Source organism: Thermobia domestica, chromosome 18, assembly GCF_964235325.1.
Source record: "Thermobia domestica chromosome 18, izTheDome1.hap1.1, whole genome shotgun sequence".
Lineage (NCBI taxonomy): Eukaryota > Metazoa > Arthropoda > Insecta > Zygentoma > Lepismatidae > Thermobia > Thermobia domestica.
Window position 1 is genome coordinate 18,159,778 of NC_137471.1, and position 27,865 is coordinate 18,187,642.

Below are 27,865 nucleotides of genomic sequence, written 5' to 3' on the forward strand. Positions count from 1 at the left end.
CCCTTTGTGGTTTTCAGAAAGCTCTCGGAAGTGGGTTGAACTTTGAAGGATTATGGTTAAGCAGTGGATTTGGTGCTCTTTTGTAGTGTCAGAACGACCCCTGGCACCAAAAGGGACTTTACCCTTAACGTTCCTGTGCCGTCACTGTACATGCCAGTAAATTTTTACTCGGTAGAGAAGTTCCCTCCATCAGTAGGCATATTTGAACGAAGCAATTACTACCTAGGCTACATCCAAATCGATATAAAAAGAAAAGAACCGACCCTTAACGTAGAAACACACCCAACTCATCACCACACTTCCGTCTTACTGTAATTTGACTGTCTCTGTATGATAGGACGTCAAATTCGTTACACAATGACTAAACACAAGCAGCTGAGGCACAATAAAATACTGAAAATGACAAAATAAATGTTAAAAATTGCAGTTTCTATCGCAAAAATGTATATATTCATTTTGTGTCATTAATTTCCCAAAGGCTCAATTAAATACGTCAATTTACATTGAAGGTTGTAAACAGCACTAGTTAATACGTACGACCTTTGAAAGTATCAATAACTTGAATACATCAAAATGAAGAAACAGGGGGAAAAAAATATGAATCATAATAACGCTACTATCATATAACTGCATAAAAAAAAAAAAAAAAACTACGTTAATAAGTATCCTGGGCAATATCTACATTAAGAAAACTCAGTTTACATTATGTAAACTCTGCCTTGGCACTTAATAAAGTAGTCATGATATGCAACACATAGTTCACTTCTGACTCCACGACATAAACATTTTCTGTAGATTTAAGCCGTACATCCAATAGGATACATTTAAAGCTCAAACACGATCGTTCAACATCTAGTGATGGAAAGGATCATATTTGAAGCGCGTCACAATCTCAGAATTCATTACAACATCAATCATGGTTTCCGTATATTTTTTGGTCAAGAATTATATACCCCTTCCCATGAGGAGTGTTAAAATTTCATAGCTACAGGTGAGCTGAGTTCCATGATAAAGAAAAGCAACGTGACTTGTATTTCCGGTAAAAAAAAAAGTGAACAAAATTGAAGAAACAACCATAAAATGGCAAAACTTGACATTTTGCCACAACTGACGGTCTTAAGCAATGACAGACAATGTCATTTAAAGAATGAACACTATTTCGTAAAATATTTTATATTCAAAATACAAGATTTATCGAAGTATATACGGCTGTATATATTTCACAAATGCCATTATGAAGTAAGTAGGTGAGTGAGTGTGAGAGAGAGAGAGAGAATGAAACCTTTAAGTTTTACGTCCCACAATTATGCCGGTTAGGCTAATGGAGACGCTGATGATGAGAAATATATGAAATGGTGGCATGAAGAAAGTGGGAGGAAACGGGAAAATCCCGAGAAAACCCACGCACAGGATATTTGTCTACCACAAAGTTCACTTGGCGCAGGCTGGGAAGGAACCAAGCATCCCATACACCAGAGGTGAACGCTCTACCATTAAGCTACCGCGGCCCAGAGAGACAGAGAGAGAGGAGAGATCTTCTCGAATTAATGAAGTATAACTTCTCTCCAAGAAACTGAACGCAGGAATATTGTTGGGGTAGTAGTCAATGTATTTGGTTTTAATTAGAATATATCGGAGAAGGTGTTGCGGAAAGAACAATAGAAGGATGTAACTAGGTTCATGTTTATAATGGGTAAAACTGTTGTGAGTGAAAATGAGCCAGACATGGCTGAAATTATTATAAGTTGTTGAGGGTCATAAGTGACTGAGTTCATGGAAATATTATCTAGTGATATGGTCTTTTGTATTCAATAAATACTACGCCGTTATAGAGTGCCTAAAGTGAAGAGCCGTTGAAAGAATAGGTATGATAAGATTGGATTATCAAAAATGTTGACATCTCTGAAACTTAATAACTGGATGCAGGGGGCGGATCCAGGACCAACTTCTGGGGGGGGGGGAGGCTTGTCATAATGCTACTTTTAAGGGCTCCAAACTCTGGGATGGATTTTATTTTTATATATATAAAATAAGAAAGTTTCCTCTTCTGGGGGGGGACTATCGCCCCGATTGCCCCCCCCCCTTGGATCCGCCCCTGACTGGATGTATATGTATGTAACCAGAGTCTCAAAGGTATTTTAAATACTGTAAAAACAAACGGTATGCTGCGTTCAAAGATAATTTAAATCTACAAACCAACTAAGCAGCGACTTTTAAATTAGCAACTAACAGATATATCGTACTTTATTTATTTATTTATTTTTCTTCTTAATTTTGATCTGCTAATACTGACGGATGCAACCATGACAAATAAGTGTTCTCAATTTCTGTCTATTAATTTGAATTTTTTATTATGTATTTAATAATGCTTCTATTCTTATAACTAGTACACCGTATCCTACACTCTATTCAAACTCACCCTCTTGAGGGACGAGTCTACGTCATAGCAAGTACAAATATTATTGTACTTTAAAACGCCCGTTTAATTGCCACATCCTGCAAATAACTTGAAACGGTTACTGTTAATGAACGGACATTAAAATAGCAAAGCAAAAGTCGTTAATAAACAGAAGTTGTACTTACCGAATTCTTTTTTCCAGAATGCTTCAGTGCGATGATGGAAAAGAGAGAGAGAGATTCAGCAGATTAGTTTTTTTGGCATAATACTTGGATTAGCTGCAACAGCAAGATTCTCAACATAAAAGGGTTAGATTATCCATGCCTTGTCAAACATGCCAAATGCAAGCATTACATGCATCAACATTAATTCATTGCTACTTGATAATGCTACTAGAAATTGCAACTTTCCCCACATCTTTTTCTATTGACTAAACCGTACGTCGAATAAAGACGATGTAATCCAATTCTACTGTGAAACCTGTATGAGATGGTCAACGTTAGTTGCAGAGATAATGTTGAATTTGACAAGAGTGGGCCGTCATGAAGTAATACAATACATAGTTATGCCAACAGGGTGGTTAGGAAGTCTCTTAACAAATGAGGAAAATGATATCTTTAATACAATATTAGCTTCATAGATTTAACGAACATTCTTAAAACTTTTTCTACTTCTTTGAATTTTTCAAGCTACTTTGCATGATGCACTACATGGGATTAGAATCAGATAACTTTGGTGTCCATTAAGCCCTCATCTCTGTCTAGTGACTAGTGCGCGCGCCTTTACCACACGAGGTCCCGGGAAACGAAATCCTTACATTTAACGTAATAATATTTACGTCCTTTAAGCTAAAGGAGACGAATGGTCGAAGAAAATATATAATTATGAACTGGTGGAATAAAGATGTGCGAAGAAACGTAGTTGTTGTTGTTGGGTTGAGTTCAACGTCCCGTTCAGCAGCGAGGCTATATGAGACGTGGATCTACTGATTAACGTGGAATTCGAACCACATGAGCTCCCGCCGGGAATCGAACCCGGGTCTCCCACACCAAAGGCGCATACGCTAACCGCTTAGCCACGAAGGAGCTCATTGGGAAAAAACGAGAGAACAGAAAACTCACCAGAATTCATATGGCTGGGTTCAAACCAGAGACCCCTCACACAGGAAGTGAGCGCTCTACCACTGAGGTTCCGGGCTTGATTCCGAGAGGGAGAGTATCGAACACACTACAGTGGTTCAGGCCCCACTTTATACTGTAGGTCTCGTCCAAGACAGCCTCGTTGCTGATGAAGGGCGCGTATACAAAACAATCAATCAGTCAATCAAGTGGCGTCCATTTCACAGACCAACCATTTTCCCAATGGCTTAAGATTCCTACAAAATCAGATGACGCTCACATTTCATGGCTCCACAGATAAACGGCCGAATTAAGCACGTGAACATCTCAATAGGCTTCACAGTATTTCTCCTGAAATCTAATTATGTTCAAAGATAACACAAACAACGAAGGGATTTACTCTTCATTTTCTCGAAGCCCTTCTTGTAAGCCTATGTAAATAAGCTACAAAATAAGCTAGCTACAAATACGAATACAGAGATTTTAACAGGTATTCAATATTTCTTAACATGACTACCAGAAGTTGCAAGTTCAATAAGTAAGGTAACAGGTGTACTTCAGCATTACTACCAGGTAGATGAACTTCTGCTTTGTCACACGCCTATTTGATGGCATCTCATAGCAATCATACTTCCTGATCATTAACTGTAAAATACAGTACTTATGAATATTTGGTTAATCATTGAAATGGGTACAAAACAAGGTTTGGCAATGAAGTTACAGTACTGATGATGGTGCTCTGTAACTGCTAGTGGCGGAAAATCGTTTATCACTGAAATTAATGCTATTATATATATATATATATTAGCAGGTTATAAGATGATTTGGTCAAGAGAGTATCTATGCCCTTCTAAACATCGATTATCGAAGACGTCATGGTTCCCATTCTAACGGAAAAAATGAAATGAAATCTTTTAGTTTAACGTTCCACGATTATGCCCTTCGAGCTAAGGGAGACGATGATCAAAGCACGTGAATGATGATGGAAGAATTGGTGAAATGAAAAGTGGAATGAAATGGGAGAACCTCGAGAAAACCCACGGACACGATGTTGTCCATTACAAACTTACTTACTTGGTCAGGGAACGAACGAAGGGCCCAAGCACCAGAAGTAAGTGCTGAGTCACCGTGCCCCTACCCCATTCTAATGGATAACAAATACGCATACATAAACTTTTTTTTTTTTTTTTTCATTAGCAGTTACAGAGAGTACCAGTATCAGTCACGGAGCTTTGTTAAACCTTATATAATCATATTTCTGCCCGATGGCATCATTTCTATGCCCGATGGCAGAACTTTCTTCGTTTTTCTGCGATGAGCTTTTGTAAGTCAAAAGTTTTCTGCAGGAATTCTGCAAAAAATTTCTGCAGAAGAAACACTTGTGATTCTTAAAATTACGCTTTACGCAACGTAAAAAGCAGTTCAAACTATATTTATGCGAGTAGTCCGTCCATTTAAGACATCTACACATAGCAGACATGTTTTCATACTTTTCTGTTGGCTACATTTTTCTCCTTTGGCAATTTTTCTACACAGGTGCGGGAAATTTTCTGCGATCACATCGCGGATCGCGGCATGTTCTGCTATGAGGCTGCCACAATGACATACAGTGACTTTCATTTCTGCGACACTCGGCTAGCGTACAATGAAGTTCAGCAAGTTGTAACATCGAGGCTTCAGACACTCGACATTGACTTCTGTGCTGGCAGTCTTCGTGTCACGTTAGAACAAATATTTAAACAAATATGGAAGAAACGGAGCACAAGATCATACTATAGTTATACATACACGTACAAGTTGAATAAATTTAAGTAATATGAAGTCTGTTACCTTATTTATTGAACTAAATTTGCAAAAATGATAAGAATCTTCCTTACTTATTTAACAGTTATCACACTATCAACCTCACACAAAACCTACTTTTAAACTACAACTTTGAAACCATAGACTAAATTACAGCACGTCTTCCAGTGCCATTGATATTTTACTCACATCTACCCGTCATACCATAAGATTTCATAACAGCAATATCACACCATACTGTTGTGTATTATGGAACAGTCATTTTATTATTATTATTATTACATACAACATAACAAGTATTCTCAATTCCTTAATTGACGAAATATGATATCAATGAACCGGGCAATACGATCATATTTCTGCTGCAAAAATAAGAATTAAAAAAAAAACTGTTCAAGGAAGGATACACACCAAGAACACTATACATAACAACGCACACAGAATAATAATAAAAAAAAGAAGTCTACCAAAATAATGTACCAAAAAGTCAAGAAAATCAAGCTACGAAACATGCATGAGGGTGTCAAAATAAATATAATGAACTGACAAGCATACATACACGCATTTCAACTACATTCCCATCCCACAAAGTACAAGCTTTATAAGACGTTCTCTCTGAAGCATTAGGGTTAAAGAATCAGGCCGTACATTTGAATAGAGCGAGTTTGTTTCTGTTACTCATTAGTTACAGTACGAACCATTAAAATATTCAACTCAAAATGGTTTTTATTAAGGAAAGTATATGATTTGTAATTTACAATTTATTTACAATATAATTACAATTAGAAGTGTCGCTGCAAATTAACTACCACTAAAAGTAGGATTTTACGAGGGAGCCTCAGTGGACACAACCAGCATGGATTACGAACTTCGATTTAACATGATCCATAAATACTTTTCATTGTAAATCGCGGGTCCATCAAAGTCTTCGAGAAAAAAAAAAACGGAATAACAGTTGAATGTACATGATAGACACAACGGTACCGAGGGACTTCATGCGGATATTAAATATGTAATGTATTATGTATATTAAAAAAAAAAAAAAATAACGAAACCTAATATTAATAAGAATCGGATTTCTATGGCATATAAAATTTTTGTCCTAGCATCTTTTCACATGTCTAATATAAATACATTACTGGCTGTTCTGAATAGTTTTTATTGGTCACATACATGCATATTTCAATCATATTTTATTTTTAGGTCATATTTTAGGCGAATTTAATTTATTGCTAAGAAATATAGTATTGCCAGTATTGGCAACAAGGTCATATAAGAAATATTTGGAATTGTGTAACAGAATTTAAAGGGATCACGGGGAGGAAGTTTAGTGGTTGACCTGGCATGACATCAATCTGTTTGGAAGGAGAAATCACGACGTTAGCTTCTGAAAACTACTACTCTCTCTTCCTTCTTCCCAGCAAAGATGTTGCATATTGCTGGATAGTATTTCCATCTACATCCTCGTCTTCTGAGTCTTTCAAGTCTTCCACTAGAATGCAGCATTCACTATCTGACCAGGCGGTACAAACTCTCTGTGAACCACTGTCGCCGTTGAAAGGCGTCCTTTCCTCCCGAAACAATTTGTGCCACTGAAAAACACTTGATCCACGGCATCACTCCCATAAGCAGTCTTGATCATATCATAGGTCTCACTCGCAGTTTTATCCAGTTTGACGCCAAACTTCACCGCGCAACGCTGCTCTAACAAACGATTCTTTGTGGAGATAATAAGGCACCTTGAAAGGGGTTCACCTTAACTCAATCTACATTCCATGAAGGCTTGACTCCATGAAGGAGTGGGGCGACTGGTGACTAGTGCGCTGGTAGCTAAGACACCCCACCATCCAACCAGCGTAGTAACACCCAGCCCCCTCCTTCACCATGTTTTGCGAAGAAAGGAAAAAAAAAAAAAAAAAAAACAGTCCTACTACTTCCTGAACAACCCTGTATTATAATGTTCACGGCCCATGTTAACTCGAAACTCTTAATCCATACTAGCCGTATCCACTCCTGTTCCCTCTTTAACTTTTTCCACTTCAGTGAAATGTGAAGGAGCTATTTGGGCTAATATAATCAACAAGCACATTGCCAACACAAAATTATTAACAATAACTTTAACGATATTTACGTTAAAAAAAAAATGTAATATACAAAATGCCACGGTTTTCAAGAAATTTGTCGTTATTGTTCAGTACGTCTGTAAGTTAACTGTAACGACGCTCTCGGCCCAAAATTCACAATAAATATGGAAGTTTCCTTCGGCACCCAATACGGTGGGAGAGGAAAGAGTTTGTTCGAAACTTGTTCGAAAACCTTTTTAATGAGTACACATAAGCAATGAATACATTGCGATTGATGTTTTCGAAATGTTTGTTGATTATACAGTACTGGACATAAGTATTCATACAGCACCTGTGCCAGAATTAACAATGCATTGACAGGCAAATGGTGAATGAAAGAGTTATGTCTCCAACACAGACATGTCCCTGCAATTGGAAGAGTAGACGCAACACGAATTCGTAGAAATATCTTTACTATGGAATGTACAAATAAAGGAAATGCGTGGGCAGAGCGATATTTGCCTGGACATATGTATTCGTACACCGCAGAATAATACTAGACAAGTACTATCAAATCACTAGTGCCAGCAGGCAGAGACTAGATAGTCATTACTGAGACGCTCAAAGTGTCAGGTGAAGTGTTAGGTGGTGTTCGCTGTAACCTAGAAAGAGATAATGGGGCGGAAAAGGAAAGAAACCACACCCGAGGAAAGGAAACTGATTCTATCACTATTTCAGAAGAACAAATCTTATTCACAAATTGCAGAAATAGTGGACAGAAGTCGTTCGACTGTACAGTGTATAGTAGAACGATATAAAGGGAAAACAATATACATAAACAGTGAAAGGGTGGGTCGTCCACAAAAGCTCACTACGAGGGAAACACGGGTAGTGTTGAGAATTATGAAGAAAACGCCGAAAGTGTCATCGTCAGCGATAGCGGCATATGTACATGAACACTTCGGGAAACAAGTGTCCTCACGAACTATTCGGCAACTCTTCAATCGAGCTGGGTAGAGAGCGCGGGTACCGAGACGAAAACAATTCATCAATAAGAAAAACAGGAAATGGCGCTTAACGTTTGCACAGAAGCATGTAAGAAAAGTACAGGCTTTTGGGATAAGGTATTGTTTACAGATGAAAGCAAATTTAATATTTTCCACAATGATGGCAGAATTTTAGTGTGGAGAAGGCCCAATACTGAGCTTGAGGTTCAGAATATACAAGCGACCGTTAAGCATGGTGGTGGAGGGGTGATGGTCTGGGGCTGTATGTCTACCGCGGGCGTTGGAGAGCTTGTATTTATTGACGGAACGATGGATAAATATGTATATTTAGACATCCTGAAACGAAATTTGCAGAAGAGTGTGGATAAATTGGGTCTTGGACAAGATTATTACTTCCAACAGGACAACGACCCAAAACATACCGCCGAGCTTGTGCGTATGTGGTTACTATACCACACGCCTCATACCCTGAAAACCCCAGCGCAGTCCCCAGACCTGAACCCCATTGAACATTTGTGGAGTGAATTGGAAACGCGCATACGAAAACATGAAATAACTAATAAAACTAGACTGAAAGAGATACTTTTGCAAGAGTGGCAGAATATTACACGTGAAACCACTACGTCTCTTGTTCATTCAATGCCCAACAGATTGAGGGAGGTTATTCGAAAGCGAGGCATGCATACGAAGTATTAAGGCAAGATATTATGGTTTGTCATTCATAACCAGAGAACTTTTCGTTTGCTGTACGAATACTTATGTCCAGCACACAGTGCATATTGTTTGTTTCTTTTCATTGTTGTAGCAAATCAATCTATGTTTTGTTTTCCGTTTATTTTGTGCATATTCTTTGCTGAATGAAGCATATATCTCGCATAACACATGCGTCTAATTATTTACCTAATGGCAGAAATATGTGTATTTTCTTCAACGTTTGCACTGTACGAATACTTATGACCATGACTGTATGTAATGTTGCTATCGTATGACGTGTAGACATTACGACGAAATCTAAATTCAGTATCATCGAGGTACTTCTTGATGTATAGTTCGTTTTTTCAACCGAAGTGCAGTTGACGAAATCTAAATTCAGTACGAAGTGTAGTTGACGAAATCTAAATTCAGTATTATCGAGGTACTTCTTGATGTATAGTTCGTTTTTTCAACCGAAGTGCAGTTGACGAAATCTAAATTCAGTATCATCGAGGTACTTCTTGATGTATAGTTCGCTTTTTCAACCGAAGTGCAGTTGACGAAATCTAAATTCAGTACGAAGTGTAGTTGACGAAATCTAAATTCATTATTATCGAAATACTTCTTGATGTATAGTTCGTTTCTTCAACCGAAGTGCAGTTGACAAAATCTAAATACAGTATCATCGGGGTACTTCTTATTGTATAGTTCATTTCTTCAACCGAAGTGCAGTTCGTATATAAAGAATGCTGACTTATACGTGTGGTGGTTCATGCCATAAATAAGAGATCATCCGAGGGATCTTGGAGAAAACACTCCCGATAACTAAATAGCCAACGAGAACCCTAATTTCAAACAATTGACAGTCACTTGTCGACTCCACGTGGAAACTTAGTTGCCGCAGTTTCAAATGCTGTGCTCCATTCCCTGTTCCAAGACCAGCTGTCTTGTTCTTACATTGCCTGACATCTGTTTTATATTAGCCATAGTATTGGGAAGACAGAACAAACACAGTGGGTGTTAAGACGTTGCAACCCCGCAAATGTGGTCAAAAGAAGGATAGAGGAAGGAAGGGATGCTGTTGTAAAAATCAGCACAGGAACTTGAAAGAAATTTGCCGAACTGCACTCTTATTGAGTGAACACACTATACGATGTAATTCGTTGTCGTACGATCTGCAGCAATATGGTTCACAAACGAGTTGCAAGAACACTATCCAGCACGTTTTTATTACCATCAGTATCTTCTTTTAAACGCTTATTCTTCGTTGATTCATTGAGAGTTTAACAGTCTCAACAAGGAGGCTATATGAGGTATCGACATATCGCATTTTAAACGTTCATGAGATGAAGAAACTGACTGAGTGAAATCCTAGACTGTAAACTATTAGGTAAGTTGTTATCCTTACAGAAAGTAGGAATAAGTTTCCATATTTTGTGTATACCGTATATACAAAGATACAACTAAAACACGAATACCACCAATTCACATCCACTACCACAAACGCATTAGCAAAAATTAATTATACACATCTACATATGTTTTCAGTCAGCAACTTCAAGTAAATAACATGATTCTCTTTCTAACTTAGAAAAACCATGTAAATTCTTTAACGCTCAAACTTTTTCGCTGAAGAAACTGTCAGCTTCACAACAAAATAATAATAAAAATCCAATTTTCCTCACTACGTACACACTTCGGTGACTACTTTTTAAATCCATCTCAAATATTCATTTGGTTATGTGAAGCATTCAATAGGAAAAGAGGACTACTAACATCAAGAAATGTGTCGCTGGACGTTCGTAAACATTTATTAAGACACTGGTATGGAGCGTAGCGCTGTATGGATCAAAGACATGGACATTGAGAAAAGCTGAAATATAAAAGCTGGAAGCACTTGAAATGTGGTGTTGGCGCAGAATCCTGCTCATATCATGGACCGAAAGGAAAAGGAATGAAGACGTACTAAAGAAAGCTAATGAAGGACGACAGATTATGAAGATAATAGGAAAAAGAAGAAACAGTATGCTTGGTCATCTCATTCGGCACTCCAATTGGATCATTGTGCTGAGACTGTATTTTGGAAAGGCAGAAAGAAAACCAGGAAGACGACCAAGGATTGAATATCTAGATGCAGTTACGAAGAGACCTTATCAAAGTATAAAACAGCTCTCCCAAGCGAGAGAAAAGTTTTAATATTTCAATGTTGCCCACCAACCTATGGTTGAGATGAACAAGAAGAAGATGTAAAGTACAATAGTATTTTACTCTCTCCCCACGGAACCTTTCACTTGATTATTTTTCAGAACAGTTTTAATCCTTTTTTGAGGAAATTTGGTGGAAATAACCAAAGCATTACGATAAATACAGGGTTACACTTCTCTTCGAAATTTTGTGTATTTAACAGCACCTGTTTCGTACGCAGCAGTATTAACTTGAAACGTCTCCTAAACATGTGTAATCATGAAGAACAATGCATTCCGATAGCAACGAACGCGTGATCATCATGTGTAGTTCAGCAACAGAAGAGTGAGGAGGTCGGAGTTGTATATTAAAAGATGGAATAGGCTACTTGCTTTTACAGCACTCTATAACTACGGATATGGCAGACGAGATTTTTAAAACTTTCCAGAAACTTCAAATCACGAAGATTGTGTATTCTTGTGTACGGACGATTGGACTCTTCACTGAAACGGAAATGACAAAGAACAAACTCAGGAAAGGCTGGTCAGTTATTGTAAGAACAACTGGTGTAGTGCATATCCGCAGAAATCCAACATGGAAAAAATCTGTGCTCGTACGGGAAAAGCAAGTGTCAAAAGTGTAAATGTCTCGCATAATCACATGTCATCTGAGATATCCATATATACGACATACCACTGACAAGAGTCTACCTACAACTTCCAGATAGGTTGCTGAAAAATCTCCAAGAGTCCAGAAGGGCCATCGTCCTGTCTACTTCACATGTAATAGACTGTATTAAGATATCACAAAGTTCCATCCCTGACAGAAAGGGTCAAAATATCAGTCAGAATGAATCAAAATACAGTCTTGGAGATAATGATAAATAATTTCAACACACCCTTTTGTGGTCAACACTAAAGCTTTCTACACGATTTGGCGCTCATTCATAAGATTCAAACAATCCAGGAGGCCGCGGTGGCTCAGTGGTCGAGCGTTCACCTTTGGTGCGTGGCGTCCTTGGCAGTTCACGCCAAGTGAACTTTGTGGTGGACAAACACTGTGTACGTGGATTTTCTTGGGGTTTTCCTGTTTCCGCCTACTTTCTTCATTCCATCATTTAATTCATATTTCATCATCACCCCCTCCTTTAGCCTACACGACATAAGCGTGGGTCATAAAACTGAAAGATTTCATTTCATTTTTATTTTTTCGAACAATTCAGAATGTTCTAAATTCGATTTTTCCTTTTGATTGACCCTTTACCAGTCTGGATCTAAATTCTTTGACCTACAAATTGTCTCTCTGCTTAACAAAACGGCTTGCAAGAAAAGACGCCTTAGCATTATCTCCCTGAAACTTTTTCTGGTGAAGACAGTCTCAAAGCTTATTTCGATACAGTAAATAATTGAGGTTCATTCTTATTTGTTGTATTATGGTTTCTTTTACTCCTCTTCATTTATATTTCTTAATTTTTATTTTTAATTTACTTTTCATGATGCTTACGAAGTTTGATCAACGAAAATATGCGAGTTATCCCTTTAAGTCATTTGTAACCATTTCGATACATAGTTTTTCGCAGGCCTCTATTACTTTCACTAAACATTTGATTGACGTTCTTGCACATTGTGTCCATTTGGACACACTTCCTGCTGATGTTTGATGGACACAATGTGCAAGAACGTCAATCAAATGTTTAGTGAAAGTAATAGAAGCCTACGAAACCTATGTATCCAAATGGTTACGAATGACTTAAAGGGTTAAAGCACTGTGATATATTGTTATAGTTTGCAAGAGAATCATTTAAAAATGCACTTGGTTTATAGTTTATTGTTGTTGCACTGATTCTAATCGTTTAATATGCAATAAAACTTTGAGGCAAGCCGATCAATTTTAAACGAGTTCGTTTCTTAGTTAACACACAGAACATTAGATTATGGCTACTCGGAAGAAAGAAAGAAAGAAAGAAAGAAAGAAAGAAAGAAAGAAAATACTCATCGGAAAAAGCTTGTGTGCACTTCTGCTGCAGGCTGTACATAATTGAAACACATATTTACAAAAAGAAGCGTAAATTACCAACACAAATAATACAAGAAGAACACGAGGAAGATATGTCTATTTTTATCTGAAATTGAGGAACGTCAACTACAGGAAGAATGAGGGAAGAAAAACAGATACTGATACCCACAAAAACAAAAACAAAAAAAAACTTTTTACAAAAAATAAGTCAGTAATGATTTTGCTATTATTTACAAATATCTTTAAAAAATACGTTACAATTTTCAAAAACTTTAGATTTGGCTTTGTACAGAAACTGCTCACTTTCAAAATGCCAGATTTACATTGATTGTGAATGGGTACGCAACACTATAGTCCAATACTGTAGCTTCAATAAACACTAAAGAGCACAGTATTCTATGCTGATGTTACAGAGAATTTATGAAAACAGAAGTGGTTTTACAGAAAATAAATAATCTGATATAAAATTTATATTTTCAGCCTTATTATTTATAGTTAGGAATTACCATTACAAGATCCACATACAAGAATTATTTTCCCGAGTAATTTCGTCTTCATATCAATCTCCTACGGCTGATTTGTGTGTATCGAAGTTCCCAATTTTGAATATACAGGATCTTTAAGAAAGAATGGTGGGACTTTAGGGAGTGATGTAGATCATGTCTGGCGTAAAAGTGTGAATTGCTTTGTTGTTTCTTGTTCTCAGTTGGCTCACATTATCGATTTTAACACTGTGTACACAACGTCTTTGGAAGAAAAATAGAAAGAAAAAAAAACTTCGAGAAATATACTGCCATGCAAACGCACTTTAACATGATTTTGGCACTATATAGTGGATTTGGGTAGCACTGCGCTTGTTTTTGCATTGAACAAATTACAGTGGACTTTCGAGTATCCGGTCTAAAGTTAGGGCTCATAGTGGTCTGGTTTCTTGTAAATAGTTGAAAAGCACACGAAAAAGTGACCAAAAAGTGACCAAAAGCACACAAAAGAGTGACCAAAATCTCATCATGCCCCTTTTTTCCTTTGTCAATTTCTCCATCATCTCTCTGTTTGTTGGTTTCATCTTTTCTTGTTTACTTCTTTTTTTTTTTTTTTTTTTTTAGCTTCCTCCTTTCTTAGGTTTTCTAAGTATGCTTTGTAGTTATGGTAAGCAGACTTCGCAGATGTAAGAAGCTTCTGAGTAAGTGGAATCAGTTCTGGCCTATTTCCGAATTTCTTCATCCCAGACATTATATTTAACTTAGCACTGAGAGTTCTCAAAGCCATGAAATATTCAAATTCATCACCTACTATTAAGAACAACATACAAGAAGCGTAACACAAGACCAACATGATGAACCACACAGACACAACGTTGAGCGGAGCGTTAACTATTACGAGGGAAAACTAAAAAACTACCATGCTAGAAGAAAGAATAGACATAGAAGGGTTCTCAACCCCACCTTGAGAGCTTAAGCATCCACGAACCATCCGATATGCCAGCGTTTCCCAAACTTTTTCACCTTGCGGCACACTACGGGTGCCACTTGGATTCTCGCGGCACACTCATAGATATTATTTTTTTGTAAATATAAAACACATTGGTATTTTTCCTGTGATTATTGATCTCCTCCCAAAGAAGAAAGCTCTTTCACTGTTTTTCCCCCTTGGTAAATCATTATGCTTTTTTTTTTTCATTCTAATTTAAAAATAGAAAACAATTGCAATGAAATATTGGACTCAGGTTTCTAAAATATACGCTTTCTGTTTAAAAACTGTATCCAACCTTTTACTAAGAAGGAAGATCACTAAATAACGAACAAACAAACAAATCTCTTTTACTTTTAAAACACTAATGTAGGTAATTTGTCGAAGGATTGAATGATATTTTAAATTTTCGAGTTACGAAATAGTCTGCAACAATAAAGAAGCAATAATGGTCATAACAATTATAAATATTTTTTCAACATTAGAAATGTACAGAACAGTAACCCGGTATGAAACTTAAAATTGTAGATTCATAGTAGAGGTTCATAGTAATGTGAAATACATTTTTCCCTACGTTTTGCAATTTGATAGCTATAAAATTAATAATTTTGTTTCGATTCCTCGCGGCACACCAGCTGTGCATTCACGGCACACCAGTGTGCCGCGGCACACCGGTTGGGAAACGCTGCGATATGCTTTAGAAAGAATAAAAACTGAAGTGAGAATAAAGCTGACTGTTTCACATCTAGCAAGGAGTACTAAAGCTTTCAGAAGAGTAACGAGTAAAAAGTTTCTGCCTTTTTCCATTTATTTTTATATTTTTCTTAGAAAACTGCCAGTGTAAAACATAAATCATACGAAAAAGTCACTTTACCTCCCAAAAAAGTAACTTTTAGTTAAAAAAGTGACTCGCTATGAGCCCTGTGATGTGGCGAAAGGGCAGGCTGGATAACAAAAGAAGGCCGGAGTTCTATGAACTCATTTCTTGATGAACATTAAGCATACTCCCAAGAACAATTTACGAATACAGTACTGTACGTAGTGTACAGTTATAATCATGAACAGCGGCAAGCGTACTGTATTGAGGTCCGTGACACACTGACGAAACAATGAGCAAGAAGCAGAACTCTGCTCTTTTCCTGTCACAACTTGTATTTTGCACACGACACGTAACAGGATCGTAGCAAACGTCCGCTTCCAATACCTTGACAATGTTGTTAATGCAACGCCTTGCCTTCCTCATTTAATTCGATAAAAGAAAACTAGGCCGGATACTCGGGAGTCTACTGTATTTGTTATATTACTCAGCTAGCTAAGTGCCATGATTCCTTTGCACTATACATTTGGCAGTGTTTATTTGTATGAATTATACCAAAAGCGGTAGGGATATTTACGCCGGACAAGTGTGTTTTGCTCTGAAAGTTATATCTGGCAGATATATAGAACCACATTTATAATCTTGAAAACAGTGATAACCGATCCGCAAGCCATAGAAAGCTAGAAGCTGCGAAGTTCCCCCGAATGTTTCTTCTCCTCACAACTTGAGACACTCATGTCAAAATTCTTTAATATTGGGTTATATTAAATTCTGAATTAAAGATAGAAATGAAGGGTGCTCTTTCAATTCCGATGATTGATTTACGAAAAGAAGCTTGGAACAGATAAACAAGTAAGACCTGGTATACACTACAGGATAGACCCTAGAAACCTATTACGATTGTCAATAGAATCAAAATCTCAACGCGTATGGCATCAGATCGCATGCCACTTTCTATGTTCTGAACGATCCTATGAAACTTTTCTTGTTTAGAGCACGCTCTATTTCGGAACGAAAATTTGTAAGATTTCGATTTAAGCGTCATCAGGTGAGAGAAAGTATGCTTATTTTAGAGATGTGCAATTTAACAATTGACAACCATGGGTGTCGTTATCCTGATACTATTCTATTTTAGATCTCGCAAATTTGTGAAATGTATGGAAGAAATGCGTAATATAACATTGAAAGAACATTTCGTACGCGCTGCATTTGTGAGTTTAATATTTTGTGAGGAATGCATGTTGAACTTCTGAAGCACGTAATCAGGTCAGACTGAAAAAAACTTTTCACGTGTATGGCACAAAAGGGTAGAATTTCCTACGAGATAGGTCGTCACATTTTTTCGAAGATAAATTCTATAAGATTTCCTAGGATCTATGCTATAGTGTACAGAACGGCTAATTAGGATAAACCTATATTCCATCCCCCATCCCTCCCCGATACACACAATTTTTTACACTCTGGGCTTCGATACTGATGATTATAATATGTTATTTGTTCTGTGATCTACTAAAAGAATGAATCTAAGAAAGCACACAAAATGATACAGTTTCACAATCAACAAATACACACATAAACCACTCTCATACCTTGTACTTAGAAGATTTTCCGCTTCATCTGGCGTCATTGTTTCAGGTTCACTCGTTGGTTTCTTCTCCGCCGGTTCCAGAATCGCATCTGATGGGTGTTGGATTACTATATTCAACTCCTGCATATACCCATTGGCTACTGGCTCTACAGCACTTGGAACAGCAGACACCTAACACAAAAAGAACAGAGAATTGGAATCTTAGAACGGGAAAACTGTTTCTGAATTGACATTTTATTTCAGTACAACATTTTTATGAATATATATGTAGCATATTGTTTCTATTTTTGTTTGATTTGTCACAACAGTGATGCACACACTATTTGTAAAGTGTACAAATAAGGCTTTAAATTATGTTTCTTTGAATAGTTGTTTAACTAAGAAGATATGAAGGAAGTAATCATGTTAATTAATAATAAAAATAAACTCCACCTGACTTTCATGTGTTATATTGCCTTAAGCACTAAATATGATTAGAACGTATCAATATAGTAAATGATGACGTGGCACTGCTGTCAATAGTTCATAAGAGGGTTAATTCAACACGAGTTGAACGTCACCACTTCACCTGAAACGTCAAAATTTCTGATCTTATAATTTCCTATAATGTTTCCTCAATGGAGCTACACGGTACACGTAGCAATTTATCTCGAAATAAAATCAAAGATTAGGGTTACCTTATCATTCACCTTCAGACTCACATAACACTAATATTTGGCTACACCAGTATTAGCGCAATTTTTACACTGAATAACAAATCACTTCTAGTACTTGTGAAATTTTTAACCCACCTATAAAATGGAATACACTGTTGATCCTCATAGTCTTAAAAGTGTATTTTTTTTTCACTTACATTCTTCAGAAAATTTAAAATTAATCTTCAATCTGGTCAATGTTATGGAGAACAAACCTTCGTACATTACATTGCTTTTAAAAAAAAAAATTCTGAATTGTAAAACACATTTCTTAAGCTTGAAAAAACATTCAAAAGATGGATCTCAGTACGATAAATGTCGCTGAATACCGATGGCAAAAAGCAGACTTGATACTACTTCATAATACGATCCAAGACTCACTAACAACTAATGACCAACTTCCTCTGTCCCATCTCCTATCCCCTCCATTGACAGTTTGCTCCAGTAACTTATTTTACATTTCCATGCCTTCCTCCTTATCTTAAAGGAATAAAAGAGATCTAACATATCAAATGGAACTCCTTGTACCCGCAATATTTTCTTATAAACGAAGAAATAGGACGATCTTTACTTACAGAAGTTCCATAATGCATATTAAAAGTTGTTTTGTACCTGTACCAACTTATCTTTTACTTTACTAACTTGAAACAAGTCCTGAAACAGTCTGTTAAGACTTTCTTGTTCAGGATGCTACGTATACATATACGGTGTTTCACAATAACACCGACAACGTTTGGGAGGCGATTCCTGACGCCAAGATAAGGCAAAAAGTATAGACCAACCTGGATGCACAAAAGCTTCCTGTCGGAGTTATAGGCTGCCGAAAATATGAAAAAATAACTTTAAAGGTCCATAGCTCAAAAACTATGGGACCTACCGTGGTCGGGTCAGGACTTCACTCAGGAACTAGTATGTGTGCCACCTAAAAATACACGTTTCAGAATCCTAAGGTACTCACGCAACAGAGTTTGGCTACGAGGATATAAACTGAAGTACTCACAAACTAACTCCATAAAAATTGTTGCGGAAGTACCACAGGATGGTGAAACTTGGATATCTGGATGGGGCACATACTAGTTTCTAAGTGAAGTGTTGACTCGACTACGGTAAGTCCCATAGTTTTGGAGCAATGGACGCTTAAATTTCATTTTTTTTTCATGTTTTCGGCAGCCTATAACTCCGAAAGGAAGCATTTGTGTAGCCTGGTTGGTCTATACTTTTTGTCTTATCTTGGTATCAGGAATCATCCAAATGTTGTCGGTGTTGTTTTGAAACACCCTGTGTATTATATATATATATATATATATATATATATATATATATATATATATATATATATATATATATATATAACGGTGTTAAGTAGCTACGCCTTTTCCCCATTGATTTATACGAGGAATTACTTTTTCTGTTGCCTTTGAAATAAATAATCCCTTGATTTTACTGATTTCTTTTATAAACCTATTTAAATAAACCTTACTTCTTAAAAATTGCATTTTGTTACATGTAATTAATTATTTACTATCATTATTCCTCGTACGAGAAAAATAATATTTATGCTAAACCTCTGAAAGTAAATAAATGTGTAAAATATATAACGACGAGGTGACATGCCCGTTCCACTCATGACAACAATAAGGTTAATGTAAAGGAATACAAATGTCTGTAAGGTATGTAACCTGTATTACTGGAAGGGTGGGTGGGTCGTCTACCTCACAGGATTGTTGTTTAGCTCATAATTTTTGCATATAAATTTTGAACCCCACGATCCTCTTCTAGTCTAAACTCAAAAATGACTTCGTACGCGATTAGATCTGGTGAAGGATTTTGTGTGTGTATGTGTGTAGAAAATCTGGTGACTCATTTATATGCGAATATCTGATAATACGCACATACTATTCTTTTAATATCTGAAGCTTAGTACTAAAAGAGCCAATGTCTAAAAATGTGAATTTTGAGCTATGTATATCGTAAATCGGAAAACTGTGCTCTTTCTAACTGCATTAAGGGACAACGTCCTTCTATTTTGCTCATGGAGTTTTATTATTATTATTTTATTTTACATTAAAAAAAATGGCGTAATACTTAACACCGTTAATATTAGGGGGAAAAGCTACTCTTACCTAGCACTCTAGACATGAAACCTTACACCAAACCGTTTCGGAGGGTCTATGGTCCTTTTTCAATGTATCGTTTTCCGCTGCGCTACCTGCTAAATTATGGCTATAGGCTATATACGCCAGGACGCAAAATTATTTCGTCCTACTGTGCTCTTTCGTCCTACTGTGCTCAATTGGCGACTAGAAATTTACAACTGGCGACCAATGTTCAGTAGAAATGGTTTTTGCCTAAACTCACAAGGCTGCGCAGTTTCTGTTTTGCACGAAAATAATTGTCATTGAGTGAGAGAAAATATGAAATATGAAGTCTTCAGAACGGACATCGAAAGTGGAGCCTTCACAATGCTGTAATTCGAACACCCACCCTCTTCTTTCCCACCCTTAATCGAACTTGCTGACAATTTCCATCAATGGCCCTTCACTTAAGGACTTTGATCTGAAAACTGCAATCGATGACTGGTACTTCAATGCAGAGTGTGTTACACAAACGTGAAGTCTTAAGATAATATATATATTTTTAAAACATGTATATGAATTGTCCAATTCAAAATTGATTATTCTGAATCTAATTGTCTGGTTTTGAAATTTTATGCCTTGATATAATCTGTTTCCTTGTCAAACCAAATGCCTAGGGCTTATAATTTGTACATGAGAGATGCTGGCGACCATCGTTTTTGGATTGGCGAGTGCATCTGACTGAAATTTTGCGCCCTGATATAGGCTATAGATTAAAGGCTAAAGAAGGCTAGGGTTACCATATCAAATTACCGAATGACGGACATTCTTTCAGAAAATGCCTGACTTTTCATTTTAAAAGCTGCAATTTGAAATTACGACTGTTTTCTTCTAAACATGTGGCGCAAACAAAACAGGAATGTTTTATGAGTAACCGATATCAAGTGCATTGATTTTGACTGACACGTCTGTGGGCGTGGTGAGCGTACAGGTGTTGCTAAGCTAGTTCAACACGGAAAAAGACCAAACATCAAATTTTGTGCGCGTCTGGGTAAGACTGCTACAGAAACTTTAAGCGTGCAATAACCGTATGGAGCCACTTATTTCTCCCGTGTGGGTGTATTTGCATGGCACAGGCATTTCAAAGAGAGACAGAAGATAATTAAAGATCACGAATAGCCAGGTGCAGAAAGGACAGTGAGAGCACGGGAATTGGTGAAAAAAGTGAGGACACTGATCACAATGCGACACGGTGAATTCTTGCTGAGGAGTTGAACGTGAATAAAGAAACTGTGCGGCAAATGATAACGCACGATCTCAACAAGAGAAAGATCTGTGCCCCTTTCGTGCCTCATTCTTTATCTAATAACCAACAAAGGAATAATTTCTTATGAATATCGTTACTGGGGATGAGACATGGGCTTTTCGATATGACCCATCAACAAAACTTCAGAGTGCAGAGCAGAAGTCTCCTAACTCTCCACAACCCCCACCCTCCACAAAAAAAAAAAAAAAAAAAAAAAACGCCAGGCAAAATTCAAGATCAAGCTTCTCATTTTTTTTTTTTTTTTTAACGACAGTAAGGGCATTATGTATAAAGAATTTGTGCCTACAGGGCACACAGTTAATGCCTCATTTTACCTTGAGATATTGAAGTGGTTTCTGGAACGTATCACAGGTGTGAAGTCCAAGTATCGGAGTGTTGTTCAGTGACGTCTTCTCCATAACGATGCCCCAAGTCACAAGACAGTAATTGTGCAAGATTTTTTGTTCCAAAAAGGGATCTGTGTATTTTCCCCACCCTTTCTATTCACCAGATCTGACCTCATGGGATTACTTTCTGTTTCCTAAACTCAAATCTACACTGAAAGGTTCGTACTTTGATGACGTAACGGCCATCAAAGGAATATGACAAGGGTTTTCAACGGTATTCCACAAAAGGACGTCCAGCAGTCCTTCTATGCACTGACAACTTAGAAGGGAACGATGTATGGATGCAGGAGGGTTGTACTTCGAATGGCCCAAGGTACGAAAATTTCTGTTTTTGTTTACTCTCTTTTTTACTATAGTTCCAGTCTCGATTTCAAATTGTTGCACTGTATAATTTTAGAAAAAGGCTTACCTTGTAGTTGCACTGACGATGTCGAAACTGTATTAGTTACAGGAACGGAATGATACTTGTCAGCAAGTTTTCTCTTTGGACACGAAATGCATAAATTTTTGCAACAAGTATTTGTAAAATTCTTCGCAAATTACGTGTTTGGAAATTATACTTTACTACAATGATCCTTTTTAATTGGCTGTATTAATAGGTGATTTCTTTCATTTGTCCACTGAGCGTTTATTAAAAGAAGCACCCTTTCAGTCACCGCATTACTGCTTCGAATTAGGAATAACCTTGGCAAATTCTAAGCTCACTGAATGTTTTCATTCATACATCCAAAAATTTTTGTTGTGGGAAGGAGTCCAAAGTTTGAGGGAGGGAAGTAGGGTCCAATACTGCAAGACATTTTGTCTACATAGTATTAAGCCGGTGTTATTCAGCACCCGAAAAGAAGATAAGTAATTGTGAAGTATTGCCACCTGTACTCTCAGGGGAAAAAGATAAAACCATTATATACGAGGGTAAGTCAAAAATTATCCACAATTTTGACATAACTCTTCTTATATTGTTCATTCTGATCTCTGTCCTCGTGTATTTTATTGTTATGCTGTTGTAGTAATGCTGTGGAAGTTGAATTATAATTCCTCCTTTTGTCTTCCTTTTATTGCAGATAGATCATGGCCGCGCCATTAGAAGTTAGCATCAAAGAGAAACAACGAGCAGTAATCTGGTTTTTGTAGTCGGAAGGTGTATCAGAGGCCGCAATCTATCAAAGACGTTCGGCACAAAGTGTCCTGCCACAACGACGTGTCTACGAATGGACTGAAAAATTTGTGGTCATAGATGGCTGTCCGGCTCCTTCGTCGTGTGGGACATTTATGCGATCATTTTTGAGTTTTTCAATCCATTCGTAGACACTCCGTTGTGGCAAGACACTGTTCTCGTATTGTGCCGAACGTCTTTGATGGACTGCGGCCCCTAATACGCCTTCCGACCACAAAACCGGATCACTGTTCGTTGTTTCTCTTTGGTGCCAACTTCTAATGGCGCGGCCATAATCTATCTGCAACCAAAGGAGACAACTTTCATAGCATAACAATAAAATAAACAGAAGTCAGTATGAACAAAGTTATAGCTTCATTGTGGATAATTTTTGACTTACCTCGTGTATATATATATATATATATATATATATATATATATATATATATATATATATATATATATATATATATATATATATATATATGAGTGTGTGTGTGTGTAAAATCAAGTCTTGAACCTAAATCAATCATATATTTGCTTAACAAGTACAGTTTCATTAGCAAATGTATGTCGAGCTTGGAATTTTTATTGCGGGGAAGGGGCACCCAGTGGACCCCGCGTGGGTGTGCCCCTGAATGTTTCAATGCCGCTGTTACTTCTCAAAATTCACAACATTGCGAGTTAAAATTTTGACCTACCCAAAAGTGCATGCCAGGCAAGGGCCACATTATGAGTTAAGTCATAAATCCATATTATATGCTTAGTTACTCACATGACGCGAACTGTTTAAAAATGGTCTATCTATCATTCTTGTAGTGTTTTAAAGAAAAAAAAATGCAAAACAAACAAATCTGATTATACGTCGAACAATTTAAAAATAATGTAAATGCCTGCTGGACATGATGAAAAAGAATAAAAATCAGCAGATGGCCGGCGAAACGCGGACGGAATGCAATCCTGAAAAACCCAGTGATTTTTCAAGTATCGCTACGTTCTAATAATGATATGTAATTTTTCTACTTTAACAAAACAAATCTCTACATTTCTTACTTCGGTTCCTTAAACTTACTCTACAAGTACTTTTAATTCAAAACATTACCATAGTAACTGCCAAAGAATGCTTCTCCTTACAACGAATACATCACTCTTACTCCTCTCTTAACCAACTTCTTCAGGATGCTACGCCAAAGGTCAGGGAGAAAAATACCACTTTGATCTCATTGATGCCTAGAAGCTACACCAGCGATAAAAATGGAAATAAGTGAACTATTGTGTTAACAGAGCGGTGACCTCTCAACTCCACCCACATCCATCACTCTACTCTGTATGAGAGGCAGCGACGCCTCCCCTTTCCTCTTGTGAAACACGTGCACAGCAAGCAGCCGAGAGAGTCTAGACATAACCATCCAACATCCCTTGCAACACAGCAGACCAACTTATTCGGATCGGCACTGTTGAAAGGGAAGCTGTGACAATAACACGATTAAATGATGCGAAGAATTTATCCCACGTGCTTAACACGACTATAATAAAGGAAACAGCACTAGCAAGCATAGGCAGAATTTTTGTTTGGAAAGATGTAACAAGTACATCTTACTCCTTTTAGGATAATCATAGACATACCGACATGTTTGGATTAGGTTAGCGCTATTGTAGTCAACTTGGTACTAAACTAATTACACCCAGCATTGCACGTAATGAACTAAATGCGACAATACCTTATTTATTCGATAGAGATGTGGCAAAATTCTTTACGGGGAAATATACAGATGTTTATCAAAATAACAGAAACACTTGCAGTTTGTAACAAGTAAGATTAGGAAAGTGTTAACACTAAAAATGTGTGTGTGTATTGCCTAGCTGTTGTTAGTAGCATCTTAGGTGATCCTCTATAGTACGTAGGGGAGGTAGTAAGGAGGCGTGTGTATGCTTAAGTGGGCAACCGGTGGTGAAAACAGGAGGGAGAGCTACTAACTCTTTTGGGATTTCCATTCTTTTGAGGTAAATTTTAGACTTTCACTCAAACAGCTACTGCTTCCTTACTATTTATCGTAGGATCACGGTTCATACTTTTTTTTTTTTTTTTTTAGAATAGAGCATCCTTTCCAACGGTACCACTCGCTTGTCCGTATTAAAAATCAGAAATGGGAAAATCGGGAGTTTTTTTTTTTCGAAAAAAACTTTTTGCGCCCTTCTGACCCGGGTGTGGGTTCACGTAGGGATTGGAAAAATCTCTTGAAAAATACGTAGTTATGTATACTATGCGTGTGTAAAATTTCAATCTTGTATCTTGAAAACAAAGGGCGGAATTTTTCTTGAATGTCTAAAGGTGATTTATTTTATATACAGTATATATAGTCTATATATATCCTAAAAAAATCACTGCATCATTACTATTTGGTCTAGTGTCATGGATCAAATGCCATTTTCTTCAGTATTACGCGCCTTTTCTGGCGGTACCACTCATATGTCCGTATCATACATATGAACCGGGAAATTCGGGAATAACCTTTTAAAAAAATCATCCTCTCGGAACATTTCGCATCTCTGGCCCGGCCTGGGTTAACGTAGGGATCTAGAAAATCTATTGAAAATACGTTGTTATGACAAAGTGCGTGTGCAAAATTTCAATCTGATATATTGAAAACTAAGGGCGGGAATTTTTTTGAAATTTGCCTTAAGAAAAAAGAAAAAAGTCACGCACCTCCGCAGCTACTTGGCGCCGCCAAGTTGACCATCCAGTTCCAAAATGCATCTGGGGGTGTTCTTTGATCCATGCTTGACTTGACCAATAAAAAAATTCGGGTTCAATACATGTTATATGAGCTTATTAAACGTTTAAATACAACACTACTCCATAGTATAGATATGTACCAAAAATCCCAAAAGGGTTAAGTAATATAATAAGAGTATTGTCTCCTACTTACCACTGGGAGTCGTGAGCTAATGACATCATCTAACTTGTTATCTACGACGTCATCAATTCCATCAAACTCTTCGTCATCATCTGCTGCATCTGCGAATTCGACGTCTTCGAGGTGTGCTAAAATGCCGTCGTGAGGAGTGTTACTCGCCACTATCACAGGGTCTGTGGGACCCAGCCCTGCCGCGGACACCATCAACTGCACAGAAGACACTTTCCGGGTCTCTTCGGATTGTTTAGTGATTTGCACTTCTTCAGATTCCCACACTTTGCACTGCTGTTCATTCAGGTAATTACTCCGATTACATTCTTGCAATTCTTTATTGGAAACAGCCTGCGTCCTTCCAGCAACGCCATGACCCATGGAAAAGCCATTCTCTTCATCAACACCCTTTTCTCCCAGACTGGCTGCGGTGTCATTATCTCGACCTAGGCAACAAGAAAAAGTTACATAAGGATTAGACTTGTGTATCAAATAATACTTCTAATTTCTATAGTTTTTTTTTTAAAAGGTAGATCATGGGTAGAGTAAATTATACATGGGAATGTTTTTTTAAGGTTAGTTTAAAAGGCAAGTTTTGCCGATAGATGTCACTACAGTCTTCGTACCTCTCTCATGTATTTTTTTTATCTTCCACGAAAATTCACGATTTCTCTTACCAATTTCAACCTAGAGACTTCAAATTTTTACAGAAGGAACTTTATGACCTATCGAAGGCAACAATCCGTGCCGATTTTTTATTTAGAATTTTCTTCATTGTTGAAATGGCTTGATTGTTGAAATGCATATCGAAGCCTTTAACAATATAACTGTTTCAACAATGAAGAAAATTCTAAATAAAAAATCGGCACGGATTGTTGTCTTCAATAGGTTATGAAGTTCCTTCTCTAAAAATTTGAAGTCTCTAGGCTGAAACTTGTGAGAGAAATCGTTAATTTTCGTGAAAGGTAAAAAATAAATCAGAGAGATATGAAGATTGTAGTGACATCTATCGGTAAAGCTTGTCCCTTTACACCAACCTTAAATACCGAAGTTTATTATTATTTTGTTTTGTTATAAACAGTATGATAGAAAATTAGTTTAATATAAATAGTATCTTAATAACTGAGTAACAAAAGATATTCCAAGGCCCGAGCAGCCTAGGAAAGAATTTCCACAGAGCTCCGAGCAAGCTAGGTGAAGTGGATTTAGGATTTTTAATGATTTACTCAACCACAAAAGGGTTAAAATATCACAAAGCTCCATGCAAGCTGGGTGGCTAAGATTTAAAATCCCAGTGAATTTTGAACGAACTAAGTAGACAAAATAAAATCCTTAAACCTTTGAGCAAACCAAAGGCTTTTTAAGTTGAGCCTCCCAGAGCTCCAAGCAAACTAAAAAATAAAGCATAAACTAATATTAAACGTAGAAATTTTCTTTTTCTTTTATAGCTATTTTAATATAGTATTGGTGCTTTTTTTTTTTTTTTTTTGTCATTTGCCGTTATAATAGTTCGTAATAAACGCACATGATGAGGTTTACTTTTGTTTGTAAACAAATCTATGTGCGGGATATTGTAATATGAGAGCTGCTTATTGTATTATTTTTAGGTTCACGTCTTAAAAATACCAGGGTGTCTACTAAAATTCCAAAATGAAATTTCGTGACTTTTTCGTGACCTTTTCTTTACCAAATCATAAAATTTCCTAACATTTTCAAGAGCGAATTTGGGTGAAAATTAGGCCGAATTTTCATCCATGCGACAGAAACGTACTTTGCTTGCGATTTGGTAGCGTCTAAACCCAACCATGTACATTTTTGGTGGTGAATTTTGACGCTTTATAGAACAAAATTTTCCAATCTCTACCTACATTTGTACATTAAAAAAAAATCGTGACCCCAAAGCTAAATTTCGTGACTTTTTCGTGACTTTCATGACCGTTTTCTGATTTCGTGACTTTTTCGTGACTTTCGTGACCGATAGACACTCTGAATACTGTCTTCATTTTGAGAGTTGAAAACATCTGCGATAGCATGATAAGCTGAACTAGCTGAGTTATCTTAAAACTACAGCCAGTGGGGGCATAGTGACGTAGTGGAATAACGCTCAACTCTCGTGCGAGATGTACCGAGTTCGATCCCACGCCACTTGAGTTTGTGGTGAAC

General features: G+C 37.0%; 1 protein-coding gene across 15 annotated transcripts in view; it reads right to left on the minus strand.

Annotated features, from left to right (window-relative positions):
- Positions 1-27,865, minus strand: part of Spn (protein phosphatase 1 regulatory subunit spinophilin) — a 304,267-nt gene that overhangs the window by 100,204 nt on the left and 176,198 nt on the right. For 14 of the 15 annotated variants that reach the window (XM_081746431.1, XM_081746430.1, XM_081746429.1 and 11 more), the window contains 3 exons: positions 25,724-26,148; positions 17,159-17,328; positions 2,584-2,604 (listed from right to left, as the gene is read on the minus strand). In XM_081746431.1, the coding sequence (XP_081602557.1) occupies positions 2,584-2,604; positions 17,159-17,328; positions 25,724-26,148 (616 nt within the window). The remainder of the gene's footprint in view (positions 1-2,583; positions 2,605-17,158; positions 17,329-25,723; positions 26,149-27,865) is intronic. The other variant, XM_081746434.1, reaches the window with a different exon arrangement.